Genomic DNA, 18596 nt, shown 5'->3' with positions numbered 1-18596 from the left:
GTCTGTATTGTTATGCACTCCACAAATGACCGTGTTGTGGTTATTTCCTTCAGAGGGTGGTAGAGTGTCCCAATGTTGTCTGTATTGTTCGTTATGAAGTTCATGAATGGCTGTGTTGTGGCGTGACCCTTGCTCACTTGGCCACTGGATTCAAGATAGCCTGGCTGATAAGGATTATGAATCTGAAACCGGTCCTCGGAAGCTTGTTTCCGGTCCAGGGAAGACATGGCTTGGCAGTTCGGGCTGGACTGTTCCCATGAGGCACAGGGTCAGACTGATTTGCATATGGCCATGTCTGAACTGGGGTGGTGGAGTGAGCTAAAGAATGGTGATGGATTAAACCCAGATCAGTTGACTGGGGGTGAGTGTTTGATTTGCTCCAACGCTCCGTCCATCACCCCCTTTTGTTTCGCTGTGACCTTGAGAAGGTGGCACACTGTTCCAGTGTTGTTTCTATTGTTCATTATGACCTTTGAGCTTTGTTACCTGCTTGACAAGATAGTACCCTGGTCCAGTGATATTTGTATTGTTTACTATGAATGCCGCTCCAGGGAAGTCTATTTTGTTTATTGTTAACACTCTCCCAGAGAGGTCAGGATTGTTTATAATGGACCCTTGTAAAGAAATGCTTCTTTTTGTAAGGTCACCCCAAGGTTTTTGACTAAAACTGATGGTTTTTCGACACTGAAAGTGCACCGAGGCCTGTTACCAGACCCCAGTGCTCTAACCTATTACAAAAGGTATGGTGAATTGGCTATCCCAAATTAGAGTCCACTGACTTACTTGTAAGCCCCTATTATATGGTACCCAAGACCCAGTAAGTTAGAGGGCACCCCAGGGGGTGCAGCACTGGTTGTGCCACCATGTGTGTGACAAAGGCAGAATATGGCTCCCAGTCTGCCACTGCAGACTGGAAGGGCCGTTTAAACTGCTAAATCGACTATGCCAAACCTCAATCCATCCTTTTTAATATATGTAAGTCACCTCTAAGGTAGGCCTATCGAGCCCTGAGGCCAGGTACTGTATGTTAGAATGTGGAACATGTACTTTTACATGTTTCAACTGTAAAAACCTCCTATTGTCATTTTTACCATGAAGAAGGCTAGTAGCCCCATTGGTGAGTGCAGTGTTACAAGGTGACACCTCGGCCTTGCTAACTTCTGACCAGGTCTACTAAAGATAGTACTGTAAGGTATCAAACAGCTTCCTACAGTACGCATGACCTGATACTCAAGTTGAAATTAATGTAACTTGTTGTGGTGTGTAACTTTTACAAAGTTGCCACGTTGTCGTTCCAAAGTTTCCTGTGCCGACTGTATCGGTGACCGCTTTCTGCCAACTGGAGAGACGTGCAAACGACTCCCAGGAAAGGATACAATAGAAACCTGTGTTACCTCGCCCTGAAGGGCAAATGGTGACCACATGGGAGATGGGCGACTCTATTGTTTACGTAAACAGGTTGGCACTCTGGACAGAAAGTGGAAACTAGTTGTCAAACCATTTTTTTTAGTGGCATGTTACTCCCTTGGTAGCCACACCTCTGGGTTGGGCTAGGAAACACTACACGCCGAGAGTGGCCTTCTGCCATCTTGAGAGCGGGCAGAATAGAGACCTCTGGGATAGCTAGATGCCACACTTCACAGAAAGTGGTCATCAGATGGGAGGGAACCTGGAGCTCATTGGTTAGAGATCACAACATCCCTCGAGGTCATTTTCTGGGCATAAAAACAGCACCTTGGTACCCAAAACTCCGATCTCGTTGGACTGGAGAAGAGGACGGAAGAGGGACTGCCCTACTGCAACAAGGACCCAGCAAAGAGACACTACAGCATCATGTACCAGGTCTCTGCTGTTGCCGCTCCTGAGGACGCTCCTTCTCCCACCTCACCCCAAAGCCTGGAACCCCCCTCCCCCTTCACCTCCACACTGCACCCTCGCTGACCAACTTCAAGAAGGCACTCAAGACCTGGCTTTTCGACTGATGCCTTCAGCACAGAACCTAAATACCCTCCAGGGGGATAAGCTGCGCTCTAAAAGCACAACTTGATTGATTGACAAGCACTGCATCTGCTCTACCTGGTGGCACTAAAAAGACGAAGGACTGTGCTACTGTATCCTCCTTATGGAGAAGTGGACTGCTGAGCCCAGCCACAGCAAGAGACTCCAAGGGTCAGTTGCCTGACCTCCTGTTCACAGCGCAGGCCCACAACCGCTGAAAAAGCCTGCTGCGGCGAGTTGAAAGCTCAGACTCTTCATTCGCCACTCCTTGCCGCCGTGCAGCCCAAAATATCAGGACCCAATGTTAACAGTTGCCCCAGAGTCTGCTGTACCTGGGAGTGTTGTCAGAGTTCAGCCAGGTCACCCAAAATGCAAGCAGTGGCCAAATAAGAAGAAATATGCTAAATCGCTCTATCGGGCAGACTGATAGCTCACGGATGACTGAACTTCTGCCAAGCTTGAGAGGACGTTGAAGGAGAAGCCGCCTTTTACAGGCAAATGGGTGAAACTTGGGAGAAGGACTGCTCCATTGTTCAGGCAGACAGGCTGGCATTAGAAACAGGAGAGGGAAAGTCAGTTGCCAAAACAGGCTTTCCAAGGGCGTGTAGAACCCTTAGTAGCCACAACTCTAGGTTCGTCCAGGGAGCTCCACACTCCATAAGAGGGGTCCTGCCATATTCAAAGTTTGCGGAACAGTGCATCCAGAGATGCCAAAATGCCACACATTGCAGTTAGTGGTCATCAAGTAAGAAGGAACCTGGTAGTCCACTGGCTACCTACCACACCCAACCTTGAGGGCATTTTCGGAGCATAAGTATGGCACCCCAAACTCAGTACTTGACTAGACTGGAAGACGGACAGAGGAGGACTGTCCTGCTAATCCATGGAACCGGCAAAGAGAGACTGCACTGTCGTGGATTGTACCTGCCGCACCATACCGCTAGCAAAGGAGAGGGACTGTGCCTGCTATGTCCTTCCCAAGGAACGGTCATCTCCAGAACCCAGCCAAAGCCAAGAGACTCCAAGGGCCAGCTGACCGGCCTCCTGTTCGCAGCACAGGGACATAACAGCTGAAGAAGCCTGCTGGGGCAAGTTGGTAGCCGAAATTCTTCAACCCACAGCCAACCGCCGTCCTGCAGCACCAGGACCAGACACACAAAATTGCACCAGAGTTTGATGACCCAGGGGAGCAGCTGGGACCCGCAGAGGATGAGTTATCGACCCAGGAAGGATTGGCTGGTGACTGGTAGTCCAGTGGAGACTGGACTTTTGCCAGCACTGATAGGACTTCGCAGCCGTAGACCCTGTGACCAGGATCATCTCACCCCCTTCGCAGTAAGACTCCTGTCGACCGCACTGCGTCTCATCTACAGCATCCTTTATCCCTTGCACCAGGATCCCTCCTTTAGGAAAGCCCTGCAAAGGATAAAGGTTCCTGCAACTGACTGAAGATTGCTTCACCTGCTAAGGTGGCTGTTTCTGAACCTTGGTGGTCCCCCTGACTGGTTCCCTACTGGAGTTGGATGCCTATAATCACTCCGAGTGGCCCCATTACAGCTAGTCCAAACGTTTTAGTGTAAAAGTTTTTTAGGTGTCAAATGTGTTGAATTTACCAAGGTTTGTTAACAGTTGAGTAAAATGCTTTTATTTACTATATCTTTTAAATTACAAATCTCTAAACCAGAAACCTCTGGTGGATTTTTTTTCATTGTGGTGTCTGAAAATATAGTCTATTTTTATAAACTGGTGTCGGATTTCTTTTGTGTCTTGTCAATTTCTTCTTCACTTTCTTGGTCTGGTGCGGTTTAAATGCTTTACACATGTTCCTTTGTGCAGGTTTTGCTGCTCAGAGCCACAGCTACCCAGGGTTGAGCCGCACATTTGACCAACAAACCTAAGGCTCCTAAAGAGGTTGGTAAGAGCATTTAACAGTGAGGCTGCACAGCCACACTATATAATACATCCCATTTTCTCGCAGTAAGGCTTCAACAGGGATACGCGGTGACTCGCTCAGGGTCTCTTAGAAGAGAGGAAGACAGAGAGAGAATGAAATGATGTGCTCAGTACCCTCTGTATAGACACGACGGAGAGGGGTATCCGAGTATCGTAATCATTCGATGCGGCAGAACAGGCTCCAGTGGTGGGGGCACATTTTGGCGACTTACCTGAGGGAATTCCTGGAACGCCCCCAACGTCTCCTGGTTTCTATCTGAAGAGCCCCCGATAACCAGCACCGGCCTGAAACAAAAAGAAGCATCACTTTAATGGAGGAAGGATAGAATAAGAGCACAAGATGCTAAAAATGACAGGTCCTGGTCCTGTTAGATCTGTCCGCCGCGTTCGACACGGTGGACCATGACATCTTGTTGACCCGTGTCGAAGCGGCGGGCATTGGGGGCACGGCCTTTGCCTGGCTCCGTTCTTTTCTGATGGACAGGGAGCAGGCTGTTCATCTTGCCAACTTCACTGCTCCACTTAGGAGGGTGACATGCGGAGTCCCCCAAGGCTCTTCCCTGTCCCCCTTGCTATTCCATGTATACATTTCACCCCTCATTTTTTCTTTGCAGCAGATGGAGGTCTCGGTGTTTAATTACGCCGATGACCTCCAACTTATTTTCAATCTCTCCTCCTCCCCTTCTTCGTCCTCTAATTTCCAGAAGGTTATGCTTTTTATCCAAGGGTGGATGAACTGCAACCACCTCAAGTTAAACCCGGACAAGACCGAATTGGTCCTGACGGGGGGTGGTTGCAGTCCCTGGTCCTCTTCCTTCTGGCCCCCTTCCCTTGGCCCTCCCCCCCTTCCAGTCCCCAAAGTCAAAACCCTAGGCATCTTCATCAATCCCCTGCTCACTCTCCATGCGCAGACCAGTTCAGTGGTGTCTGCTTGCTTCTTCTCCCTTCGGGTCTCCCGCTTCTTCACTGCCGCTGCACTCAAACTCATTCTCATGGCCATGGTGCTTTCGCGCCTTGACTACGGGAATGTAATCTACAATGGCGCGCCGGCCTACTTGATCCGTCGGCTTCAGCTGATTCAAAATCAGGCGGCCCGCCTGATTTACGGGCTCCCCAGGTCCAACCACACGACCCCCCTGCTGCAGTCTCTGCATTGGCTTCCAGTGAGGGAGAGGGCCCTCTTTAAGCTGGGCTGCATCACCTATCAGGCTAGATCAGGGACCGCCCCGTCTTCCTGTGTGAAGCCATCTCCCCTTACCTCCCTTCCAGAGAGCTTCGTTCCACCCACCTGGCCCTCTTGTCAGTTCCCCGCTTCAGGAAACAGAAGTCCGGGGGGGCTAGATTTGCAGTGCTGGCTCCATCCTTTTGGAACTCACTCCCGCTTGATCTCAGGACGTCATCTTCCTATCTGGAATTTCGCAAGTCACTGAAGACCTTCTTGTTCTCCAGATCTGTAGCAGCCTAGCCCCCTTCTTCGCCTCCACTGATCCATAGCTATCTAGCGGCATGAAACCGTTCCGGTATAAGAGCGCTCTACAAATATTTTAAAATTCAAAATTCAAACAACATGACCAGCACAAACGTAGCAACCGATCCTGAAGCTGCAGTTCAAATGACTCCCCATGGCAAAATATCTTATGGTTTTGAGCATACTGGAAGAAAATGGTTAATCACCTCTCGACTCCAGAACCCTGTGGACAGGACCCACACAAAGACAAGTGCACATTAACTCAGTCGTAAATTTATCTCCAAGGACTAGATCACTATTAATGGTTCTTGTACTATGCAGGTACGCCAGGAGTAGTAAGTATAGGTATTTTCAGACACTATCAAGGTTTGAGAGGGAGTTGATAAAAGGGTGAGACTCAAAAAAGTTATGCGCAATTAGGGGGGAACTTGACAAAATATGCCAGCAGGATGTCAGCCTTGCTGCTTGAACATCAATGTAAACTACAGAGACAAGCACGCAAGGTGACCACAGGGACATCACTTTTCCGGAAGCCTCCAAGATACTGGCAAACTTGATAGATTACACTAAGAACTTTGGGCAAAACTCCAATGACTGATATTGAGACAGTCTGGTCTTTTATCATTTAAACATGTGACCTTTAATTTTGGCTTTTAATGGAAGACTTATTTTTCTAAAGTCCCACACAATAATGCTAACACTTTCAAGGCAGAAATCCAACTTCCACGTAAAAACCTTAGTAGTTTATTTGTATGGAAAACAAAATATTGTTTATGGGTAATATTGGTCACACCAGTACTTTAAAATGTACATTTCCGCAGGTTAACTCTCCTTAGTTAAATTCTCTTACATCTAATTAAGGAACTTGTCAATCATACAGAAGTCATCGCTACCTACACAAAGCAGGCATGGTCTTCATACTGACCCACCACAAACAACACTTTTTATGAGATCAAAATATATCCTGTTTGGCTGATATTACCAGCAGTTCTCGTTCGCGTTGGCCATTCCGCTTAGAGCGTTGATGAGGCCAGGGCCAGAGACGACGAGGCAGGCGCCGGGTCTATAAACAAAAGAAAATAGAGAAGTGAACATGGGATAAAACAAAAAAGATTCCAACGCTTTAGAGTATCCCAAAATTTTACTAACATTTTCTTTAATTCCTTTTATTATGGACGTCGATTTCATCTATAGTATAGAGCTAGGCATACATTCTTGGGATGAATTCGACGTTAATAATAAAGGAAATTAGGGTTCATTTTTTGATCTATAATGAACTTATACAGTACAAAGAGATTTACTAATTAATTGGTTAAGGGTGTGCCAAGTGGGGACGTTTGCTCCTGTTCAGGAAAACGCATCTTCAGCCATAAAGAACATGAAGCAGCCAAAAAGATGAAGGGGCAAATAGAAAGATGAGGAAGGAACTGAAGCGAATCAAGCAGGAGTTGAAGAAGGTTAAAATCCAATCAAGCGGTGGGGAGATACAACCCAGCATTGAAAAGGCAACAAGTGTTGAAACAAGAGGATGTGTCAAAACAGCAGAGATGCAGAGGGGTCCAAATGGAAAGCGAGTCAAGACAAGAGAGGTGAAGACAAATGGAATAGAAAGAAAAGTCTAGGCAGTTGTGGCGTCCTAGGAACCCAGGTCCTTCGAGCTGTTCATATGTACTCAGTGCATGTGCGCTCTGCACCTCCCAGATGTCTACATGCTCTATGCATTTCCTGGTAACCAATGTTATTGGGAGTTTATCAGATACACCCATGAACTTTCTAGGTACCCAAATAGTTTTGGAGGAAATCCTAGACTTCTAATTCTTTAAAAACAAGGATTGTCCAGGCGAAGTTCATCCTTTCACTGAATCTGCTTAAGAAACTTCAGCCTTGGTGCCCACCATCACAAAGCAAGAAGAAGTCTAGTCATGGGTGACCGTGCCAGCTTGGGCACCAACATCTCTGGGTTCATGCGCCCCATCCCCCTTCTATGACACTGTATTAAACCAAACCTTCTCTAGTAAGAAACATTTCCACAAACACAAAAGAAACGTGAACGGTTCACATCTTACCGGCCTGTCAGGTACCCTATAGCAGAAGCAGCATAACACGCCTGCAAGGAACAATAATAAAAAGACTTATTTTTAAAGAATTTTCTGTATTTCATTTCAGCTCAAACTTTCATACAGAACAAGACTTGGTTACATTTTCCAATATTCCAAGAGGTGACAACAGAAAATGGTGCAGTGCTCAGCAAGCCCATCAGGCAAGCGCCTTTGCTTCTTCTGGTCTACAGGGCTCTGAAGACCAATGGACAACGTGCCACACTCTTTATAAATATATAACACATGACACCCTAGAGACTTCTTATGTTGGTGAAAAGACGACAACTCGCAGAGTGGAAAGTAAGAAAGTTAACTCCAAGCAGAGCCAGTGAAAGTACTACTAAGGAACCCCAAGACACCGCACTCCACTGCGGAAGACAATGGCAACGTGCACCCCCATCCCGGGACACTCATGTGGGTTGGCGAAAAGAAAGTAGCATGGCCAGTGGCCCCTGGAGACTACCAAGGAGATGGCCCACCGCTATATGTTAACAGTAAGGGGGACAAACACGTCTTTTAATATTAACCCGCACTCAGCATGGCAGTTTGGGTTCAGTCAAACTGTTAGCCATAGAAGCCCTAACCCATTATAGTGGTTACAAAACCCAGGTCCAGCTCCAAGGAAGGTAACCACACAAAGGCCTTCATGAATCCTGTCTCCTTCATAAAACAGTTCAGAAGAAATGGAGCAAATGTTAGCAGAACAAAATTCAGTTTAGCAAGACAATCTTCAAATAATACAGTCATTTTCAGGCTTGTTCCCCATCTCTAACTCACTTCTCACCAGCAAGCCGTTCTCCTGACCCGCTCTCAATGTCTACTCCCACACTGCTCCATCACCCTCATCACGCGTGACCTCAACTCACTCCCCGGTCTGTCTGCTGTGCACAAAGGACAGATGCATCCTTGATGTGGTCAAAGCTGTGTGCAATGGAGGGTGTAGGGTCTAGACCTAAAGGACCATCTCTACCAGTATTCTTACACCTCTACAGCAATCGCAACAGCTATGCACAACAACAGCCCCTCAAAAGGAGGGCAAAGGTACACAAGGGGGACCAAAGATGGATAAGGAAGCTTTACAGTCACTCCGATGGCCAGTGGCTACTAGAGACCACATGAAGAAGCCATCAGATTGGATGTCAATGTAAATGTAAATGTAAATGTCAAAGGTTCTTATATGCGCCTTTTCACCGCAAGGTCTCAAGGCGCTTGCTTTGGGAACCCGTCCTGGCTTTTCCCTGTGAGATACCCGTAGTGGGCATCCCCAAGGTGAAAGCCAGACATCCCGCCGCGGGGGGGGGGGGGCCATAGTGGAGATTAAGCAAGCTATTGCCCAGAGTGTCAGAGTGTGAACCCGTGATTCGAGTAGGCACCGAAGCGAGAATTATCGAGTCAGTGGACATTTGGGCTCAAGACCCTGCTGCATCGGGAATTGAACCCTGGTCCCGGGTCTGACCTCTGCTTCAGGGTCTGCCTCCTCTAACCAGTGAGCCACACTTACATTTTCATGACCAGTTGTAGGAAGGTTGACCCCTGACTATGGTTGCCCCCAACTTTTTGCCTGGTGTTTTGCTGGTTTTCTGACTTAGTTGACCTGGGGCCCTGCTATTCAGGACCCCAGGCCTACTGCTCTCTCTGTAAAATGGATTCCATGTACCTTAGGTACATATCTAAATTGGATACTGAGTCACCTTACCAGTCCCTGTACAGTGTACCTTAGGTACCCAGGGCATAGGTGTACCCAGGGCCTACCAGGGGCTGCAGCATGTATTATGCCACCCCTGGCTGGCCATCCAAATCTGACACAACTGGCTGCTTGACAGCTGGGGCAAGGTGGTGTAATCACCCTTTGCTTTAGATATAGTATACCTATATCTAACCCTAAAATGGACACACAGATCTCCTATCAGTCACTCCTATGGCAGGCCTTAACAATCCTGAAGGCAGAGTGCTTGGAATCGTGTGAGATGGTGCTCTAGCATGAGCTGAGCCTGTCTGCGGCTTTCGGGATCCATCCCTTAGCCGTTTCCATGATATCGCATACCATATACTCTTAAGTGCATTATAATCCTCGCGGTTATGTGCCAACTCTGGTATCGCTTTATCAAAACATGTCGAGTAAGGTGTCATACAAATTGGAATACTAACCCCTCGCCAATTCTGGCGACGGGGTTAGCATTCCACCCTTCTAGAGGGACACGACATGCCTGTAACCTATAACCCGGTTAAAAGTCAGACAGAGCCTTAGCATCCACAAAATGGATGCTGCCACCGAGACACAAGTCTGCCCTCCTGCTGCTGGGAGTCCTCCCAGAGCAGGAGATAAGGACAAAGGGTTTCCTGCCAGGGGCGGTGCCAGCACCGTCCCAGACAGGGTTTTGTGTATTGTAGGTAGGCAGGGCTTTAGAGGAAGGTGACTGCACGTGGCACCCCGGTGCTCACTGTGCATAGGCTGGCTGGAACCAGTTCCAGGGTCACTCCAGACCCTGTGCTGGGGAAAAGCCCGCCAAGGAAGGGGGTGTAACCACCCCCCTCCTAGTCCCACCCCTAGGGCAGGACTTAGTCGCGTGCCAGCCCCTTTTTACAGGATAAAGGTAGAGACTGGCCCCCTTCCAAATCAGATCATCTTTGGAATCAAGACACGACTTTCTGCGAAAGGACTTCAAGATTTCCTTCTTCAAGATTCTCCCTTGTGACTAAGGAGTAGTCACCCTGCATCCGCAGGCACCATCTAAGAACACTGCGGTCTGCTGCAAGTCCTTCCTCCGGAATCCGACTGCCCAGCTCGACGAGAACCGGCTTCCCTGGCACCTCTGACCTCTACCCACCTCTACAGCCAAGCTGAGAACCGTGGGTGCGACGAGACCTCAAGGGACCGGCCATCTTCAAGACTGCACGACTTCTTTCCAGCAAGCCCGCCGAGTAATCTACTGGTGAGTGCTTTGGGGTCCGAGAAGCCCCGACTCTGAGCAGCTCCAGTTCCGAAGTGCAGCCCCCCAGCATCTCCACGATCTGCGTGGGGCCCTTCTGCTTTCCGCTGCTCACCGCGTTGTTTGGCTACTAGCCCGTTGGCTTGTGGCCTTCCTGACGACGCCCGACGACATTTCTGCTGCTGGTCTGGTTGCTCCAGACTGGCCCTTGCTCCCTTCCCGAAGAGGAGCACCCCGGACCCTCCTGGTCCACTCAAGACGCCATTTTGAGTCCACCGCGTGGGCTTGAATTAGCCAAGGCTTGTTGCCCAATCCTGGGTAACTTCGACGCCAACGACTTCATCCATCGTGGGACAGCTCGCACCTCCATCCTGGTCGCCGACAACGCCTCCTGGTCCGAGAGACTGCAGAGCCCAGCAGCGCCCACTCACCTGACTGCGGTGACTTCGCCCGGTGCCATCCTGGTGCCCACTTAATCACTGGCTAGTGATTCAAGAACTTGGTCCCCTCTGCTTTCAGGTTTTCTTCTTCCTTGATCCAGGCTTGGATCCATCGAACTTTCCTTCACTGGTCGCCTGCCAGCAACTTCTTCCTTCCAGGCTCCTGGTCCGGCAACGAGATCCCCGACGTCTTTTCAGACCTATGCAGCTGCAGCCCCTGGGCTAGGTAACTTCGGCACTCCGGTGTCCCAGCATAGCCTCACTACCCAAGGGTCAGGATCCACTGTCGTTTTCTCCCTACCAGGTCGGGTTCGCCCGTGAACACTAACTTTGTGAATTCTAGCTCCCATAGACTTTGTCCCGCATCCCGCGTGAGAGTGCACACTCTGCACCCGAGTCCCCTAGGCCTCCTAGTAGTAATCTAACGATTCCCTAGTCCAGTCCTAGCGATTCCAAAGCCTATTAGAACTGTTACTTACCTGCTAGTAATTCGCATTCCACTTTTAGCGTATATGGTTTTTCGTGCCCCTCGGGCATTTGTGTAACGTGCTAACTTAAAAGTATTTTCGTAAGAGTTTTGTTGTGTGCCTAGCACCCTGTCCTCATAAAGAGTACAGGGTTGTTGTGATTCTAATAAATACACTGTTTATTTTCATAACACTTGTGTGGTGTCCTTTCACTGGGTGTTCAAGGGGTAATGTGATGGTAAAACAGCTGGCTTAACACGCCCTCTAGAGTCTTAGCCTTAGACTGCTCGTATCCATGCTACTAGGATAGCTGGTCTATAAGGTTGACTTACAACCAATCATCAATAAGGGTTGTTTGGACTGATATATAGTGATCACTAGAATAGTGAACACTGCACATCAGGCCAACTTCTCACATTGGTGAGCAGCGGTTGGGATTTGAGCTTGCTGTTGTTTTACCACACATGCCCTAAGAATATCTTGTGAAAGATCACATAAGTACTAAAGGTACATATAACTTAGCTTAGAATACTCTGAGTTCTACTGAACCAGCTGTTGTAGCTCCTAGGGCCTAGCACACCCTAAACTACAACTCTAGCAAGGGATCAGTAGGCAAACATATAGTGTAGGTAAGTGCACCACTTACACCTCACTAGAAAAGCATGTCGACTCAGGGGGACTCTACTGAGACTCCCCTGGTCAGTGTTGACCCTCCACAGGTCACTTCAAGATATGCAGCTCTCAATTTTCAGGAGATGAGGCAACTCTGTGTCTCCAGGAAACTGAAGCAGGGGTCTAACCCCACCATTCCCTTTCTGATAGGTCTCTTAGAGACATATGATGCCAGAAAGCTCTCTCAGTTACATGAGAGCATGCCAGCCTTAGAGGGAACCTCTGGGGATCCAGACCTCCCCAACACTGATTCAGCAGTTGAGGAGGAGGATCAGGAGGTACTCTCTGGGGATGAGGTAGACAAGGGTCTTGAGGTAGTCAGAAGGCTAACTAGGACCAACTTAGACTTACTTGGGCTAGGATCTGGGGGACCCCCAGTACTGACCCGAAGTGGGCCTAACCTTGGAGTTAGGAGAGATAGATCTCTTTCTAGGGACTCCAATAGATCTCTGCACTCTAATGCCTCTTCTCAGGGGAGAAGGAATCCTCCACAGAGGAGATTTACTTCCCCTCAGAGAAGGGAGCATGAGGCTAGGATGAGACAAGCTGAACTGAGGATTGAAAGGGAAGAAATTGCCCTGGCCAAAGAGAAGCTTGCCCTGGCAAGAGAGCAGCAGATGAGTGGGCTAACTCCCACTGGTGGCAGCAATCTCCCAAGAGATAGAGAGAAGGGTTTAGATACTAAACACCTGACTAAAATAGTGCCCCCCTTTAAGCAAGGGGATGACATCCAGAAATGGATGGCTGCTTTGGAGAGGGCCTGCACTGTGCAGGGCATTCCCCAGAGTCAGTGGGCAGCTATACTGTGGCTCTCCTTTGATGGCAAAGGTAGAGATAAGCTCCTCACTACTAGAGTTGAGGATGCTAACAATTACCAGGTCCTGAAAAATGCACTGGTTGATGGGTTTGGTTTAACCACTGAGCAGTACAGGTTGCTGTTCAGAGACACCCAGAAAACTCAGTCTCAGGACTGGTCTGACTTTGTTGATTGTGCCACTAAGGCTTTGGAAGGCTGGCTACTGGGTAGTAAGGTTACTGATTTCAAGGGATTGTATAATCTAATTATGAGAGAGCAAGTCTTAAATAATTGTCAGAACCAGTTATTACACCAGCACCTGGTAGACTCTGATCTGACCTCTCCACAAGAATTGGGTAAGAGGGCAGACAAATGGGTCAGAACCAGGATTAGGCCCAAGAACCAAGGTGGTGACCAGAAAAAGGAATCAACCAAGCCTCAAGAGAAGGGTGGGAATAAATCTACAGATCAAACCACATCAGGGCCCCAAAAATCCTCTGAGGGGGGTGGGTCCCAGAATCCTTCCAACAACCAGAAGAAACCTTATTGTTATCCCTGTAAACAGGTGGGTCATTTAAAAACTGACAGCAGTTGCCCCAAGAATAACAATAAGGAAAACATACCCCCAAGTAACATCCCCAAACCTCCTGTTACTACTAGTAGTAATCCCCCAGGTGGTGGGAGTGCCCCCAAGAATTTGGGTGCATTTACTTTGGGAGTTCCTGGGGACACTGGCCTAACCAGGTCCCCAAACTTAGATACTCTTGTCTGTGAGACTGGCATGGGGTTTGCCAACTTCACAACTTGTCCCAACACTTTGGGCAAGTACAGACAGGAGCCCCTCATCAATGGTATAAAAGTTGAGGCCTATAGAGATACAGGGGCTAGCATCACTATGGTGACTGAGAGTCTAGTCCCCTCAAGGCAACTTTTACCTGGTGCCACATACCAGGTGACCAATATTGATGGAGTACAGAGAGATCATCCCATGGCAGTGGTCAATCTCAGCTGGGGAGGTGTCACTGGCCACAAGAGAGTGGCAGTGTCACCAAACTTGCCTGTAGATTGCCTACTGGGGAATGATTTAGAGCTCTCAGCCTGGGCTGAAGTAGAGCAAGAAACCCATTCTGAAATGGTGAACATCCATGGTAAGGTTAGTGGGGCAGTGGTAGCCACAGCCCCAGTCCAAGATATCCTCCCTGAACAGGTCAGGAGGGTTGTGCCAGTCACAACCCAATCTCAGACAACTTCCTTCCCAGAACAGGTTGTCAAGGCTGTGATGGTCACAGCCCACACCCAAACTGAGCCCCCTCCTGAAAAGGTTGGGAGAGTTGTGATGGCCACAGCTCAAACTCAGACAGATGACAGTGTTGTGAAGCCTGAAACTATGGATCACTCCACTCAGACAGAGAGTATTGAGGAGGAAGAGAAATCTCCCTCCCACCAGACTTTAGGAAAGGATCAGCCTCCTCAGGGAACTGGTCTGACCCCTTGTGAAGAAACTGCCACAGAGGTAGTCAGGCCTAGCCTGGCAGAACCCCTGATGTCAGTGGACCCTTCCAAGGTGGGACCCAGTCTGGAGCAGGTAACCTGCCCCTCTCTACCCTGCCTCAGTCAGCCCAGGGCTGTAGAGGTCAGGGAGGCCAGTGTTGGACCCCAAAGGGCCCCCTGTCCAAAAGAATTTCCCAATCAGCAGATTAAGGGCACTGAAGCTAGTAGTCCTAGCCAAGTGAAAATAAAACATACTCCTGAGGGATCCCCCTTAAAATTAGTTAGGGACCTCCCACAGATGGACACTGTTGGGCACAGCCAAACTTGGGACCTGAGGGCCCCAGACCTGACCTGTCCCTCCAGTAAGCCAAACAGAGGGACCCAACCTCCAGCTGTAGGTAGCCAGAGGTTGACCCTGAGAGCCCAAAACAACTCAGTCTTGGAAAGAAAGGCCTATATGGTGGAAAATGATTGGAGGAAGCTGGGCCCAAAATTAGTGGAGCCTCACTTCAGTACTCCATTTCAGCACCAGCCTTTTTCTTTGACAAAACACACCACAGGTAGAGATTCCCTATGGTGGAGACCCTCAGACACCCTTAGGGTGAGGGATTGCTTAGTGGACCATGACATAGGGGGTAACCATGCCAGTGCTGGTACTTCCTTAAATGGCCACTTAGGCAATATAGGCTTACCTGGACAAGGATAGCCTTATCTCCTTTCGTTTGGGGGGGGGTTATGTAGGAAGGTTGACCCCTGACTATGGTTGCCCCCAACTTTTTGCCTGGTGTTTTGCTGGTTTTCTGACTTAGTTGACCTGGGGCCCTGCTATTCAGGACCCCAGGCCTACTGCTCTCTCTGTAAAATGGATTCCATGTACCTTAGGTACATATCTAAATTGGATACTGAGTCACCTTACCAGTCCCTGTACAGTGTACCTTAGGTACCCAGGGCATAGGTGTACCCAGGGCCTACCAGGGGCTGCAGCATGTATTATGCCACCCCTGGCTGGCCATCCAAATCTGACACAACTGGCTGCTTGACAGCTGGGGCAAGGTGGTGTAATCACCCTTTGCTTTAGATATAGTATACCTATATCTAACCCTAAAATGGACACACAGATCTCCTATCAGTCACTCCTATGGCAGGCCTTAACAATCCTGAAGGCAGAGTGCTTGGAATCGTGTGAGATGGTGCTCTAGCATGAGCTGAGCCTGTCTGCGGCTTTCGGGATCCATCCCTTAGCCGTTTCCATGATATCGCATACCATATACTCTTAAGTGCATTATAATCCTCGCGGTTATGTGCCAACTCTGGTATCGCTTTATCAAAACATGTCGAGTAAGGTGTCATACGAATTGGAATACTAACCCCTCGCCAATTCTGGCGACGGGGTTAGCATTCCACCCTTCTAGAGGGACACGACATGCCTGTAACCTATAACCCGGTTAAAAGTCAGACAGAGCCTTAGCATCCACAAAATGGATGCTGCCACCGAGACACAAGTCTGCCCTCCTGCTGCTGGGAGTCCTCCCAGAGCAGGAGATAAGGACAAAGGGTTTCCTGCCAGGGGCGGTGCCAGCACCGTCCCAGACAGGGTTTTGTGTATTGTAGGTAGGCAGGGCTTTAGAGGAAGGTGACTGCACGTGGCACCCCGGTGCTCACTGTGCATAGGCTGGCTGGAACCAGTTCCAGGGTCACTCCAGACCCTGTGCTGGGGAAAAGCCCGCCAAGGAAGGGGGTGTAACCACCCCCCTCCTAGTCCCACCCCTAGGGCAGGACTTAGTCGCGTGCCAGCCCCTTTTTACAGGATAAAGGTAGAGACTGGCCCCCTTCCAAATCAGATCATCTTTGGAATCAAGACACGACTTTCTGCGAAAGGACTTCAAGATTTCCTTCTTCAAGATTCTCCCTTGTGACTAAGGAGTAGTCACCCTGCATCCGCAGGCACCATCTAAGAACACTGCGGTCTGCTGCAAGTCCTTCCTCCGGAATCCGACTGCCCAGCTCGACGAGAACCGGCTTCCCTGGCACCTCTGACCTCTACCCACCTCTACAGCCAAGCTGAGAACCGTGGGTGCGACGAGACCTCAAGGGACCGGCCATCTTCAAGACTGCACGACTTCTTTCCAGCAAGCCCGCCGAGTAATCTACTGGTGAGTGCTTTGGGGTCCGAGAAGCCCCGACTCTGAGCAGCTCCAGTTCCGAAGTGCAGCCCCCCAGCATCTCCACGATCTGCGTGGGGCCCTTCTGCTTTCCGCTGCTCACCGCGTTGTTTGGCTACTAGCCCGTTGGCTTGTGGCCTTCCTGACGACGCCCGACGACATTTCTGCTGCTGGTCTGGTTGCTCCAGACTGGCCCTTGCTCCCTTCCCGAAGAGGAGCACCCCGGACCCTCCTGGTCCACTCAAGACGCCATTTTGAGTCCACCGCGTGGGCTTGAATTAGCCAAGGCTTGTTGCCCAATCCTGGGTAACTTCGACGCCAACGACTTCATCCATCGTGGGACAGCTCGCACCTCCATCCTGGTCGCCGACAACGCCTCCTGGTCCGAGAGACTGCAGAGCCCAGCAGCGCCCACTCACCTGACTGCGGTGACTTCGCCCGGTGCCATCCTGGTGCCCACTTAATCACTGGCTAGTGATTCAAGAACTTGGTCCCCTCTGCTTTCAGGTTTTCTTCTTCCTTGATCCAGGCTTGGATCCATCGAACTTTCCTTCACTGGTCGCCTGCCAGCAACTTCTTCCTTCCAGGCTCCTGGTCCGGCAACGAGATCCCCGACGTCTTTTCAGACCTATGCAGCTGCAGCCCCTGGGCTAGGTAACTTCGGCACTCCGGTGTCCCAGCATAGCCTCACTACCCAAGGGTCAGGATCCACTGTCGTTTTCTCCCTACCAGGTCGGGTTCGCCCGTGAACACTAACTTTGTGAATTCTAGCTCCCATAGACTTTGTCCCGCATCCCGCGTGAGAGTGCACACTCTGCACCCGAGTCCCCTAGGCCTCCTAGTAGTAATCTAACGATTCCCTAGTCCAGTCCTAGCGATTCCAAAGCCTATTAGAACTGTTACTTACCTGCTAGTAATTCGCATTCCACTTTTAGCGTATATGGTTTTTCGTGCCCCTCGGGCATTTGTGTAACGTGCTAACTTAAAAGTATTTTCGTAAGAGTTTTGTTGTGTGCCTAGCACCCTGTCCTCATAAAGAGTACAGGGTTGTTGTGATTCTAATAAATACACTGTTTATTTTCATAACACTTGTGTGGTGTCCTTTCACTGGGTGTTCAAGGGGTAATGTGATGGTAAAACAGCTGGCTTAACACGCCCTCTAGAGTCTTAGCCTTAGACTGCTCGTATCCATGCTACTAGGATAGCTGGTCTATAAGGTTGACTTACAACCAATCATCAATAAGGGTTGTTTGGACTGATATATAGTGATCACTAGAATAGTGAACACTGCACATCAGGCCAACTTCTCACACCAGTGTCTCTGTAAAGGTAAAGGCTCCAAGGGTTAGTCTGCTGCAGTCCAAAATAAAGCTGCTTTTATGCACAGTAATGAAAAGCAAGACAATGATGCTGTCTGAAGACCGGGCACTTCCCAAATAGCACTTGGCCAGGCTTCTTCAGTGGTTTGAGGCCCTTCAAACCCCACTGTATCATATGAATGACTAGTTAAACTGAACATGACAGGGAGTTTCAGACTGCTCATCTGCACCTTCTGTACTTGACAAACTAGCAAGCCTTCCCAATCTCAATGCTTGCTCAGACCAAGCACATATTATTTGTTTATTGCAGACCGGGCCCATGTAGCCACATCATACTTACTTGGGTTTTTTTTACATTGGCAACAAGACACAGCAATTACACTTCAGGAAGAGCCCGGTTTTGGGTCTTTAGGGCAGGGGACAAAGTGCTGCCAGGGACAGAGTGTGAAAGTGCAGTCTGAGGAGAAACCTGGTCGGTGGTGCTTACAGATGCACTGGATGTACAATGGGAGGATACCTCTAGTTGAGCTCATCCCAACCCTTCTCACATGGCCCTTCTGCCGAGGTAGACTGATAAGGGCGTGAATGAAAGCAGCAGCGTTTGAAGGGGGTGTCCAAAGTGGGGCCAGGAGGGCATTGCCCGAGCTAGATTTTCTGGATAACCACCGACTACATAAATAAGGTACATCTGAGTGCATGGTATACAGCAGCATTCCAAATACCCGACATGCGTCTAGCCATAAAAGATCTATACCGGACAGCGTGGAACGAGGACACAGCCTCCTCAGCCGTGCAGCGACG

General features: G+C 49.4%; 1 protein-coding gene across 1 annotated transcript in view; it reads right to left on the bottom strand.

Annotated features, from left to right (window-relative positions):
* HACL1 (2-hydroxyacyl-CoA lyase 1) overlaps nt 1–18596 on the bottom strand; it is a 145665-nt gene that overhangs the window by 99514 nt on the left and 27555 nt on the right. Inside the window, exons 3-5 of the mRNA XM_078664032.1 lie at nt 7486–7526; nt 6402–6482; nt 4164–4236 (exon numbers count right to left, since the gene is read on the bottom strand). Coding sequence (XP_078520158.1) covers nt 4164–4236; nt 6402–6482; nt 7486–7526 — 195 coding nt within the window. The remainder of the gene's footprint in view (nt 1–4163; nt 4237–6401; nt 6483–7485; nt 7527–18596) is intronic.

This window comes from Lissotriton helveticus, chromosome 10 (genome assembly GCF_964261635.1).
Source record: "Lissotriton helveticus chromosome 10, aLisHel1.1, whole genome shotgun sequence".
Classification (NCBI taxonomy): Eukaryota; Metazoa; Chordata; class Amphibia; order Caudata; family Salamandridae; genus Lissotriton; species Lissotriton helveticus.
Note: the sequence above shows the minus strand (reverse complement) of the source record. Positions and strands in the feature narration are given on the sequence as shown.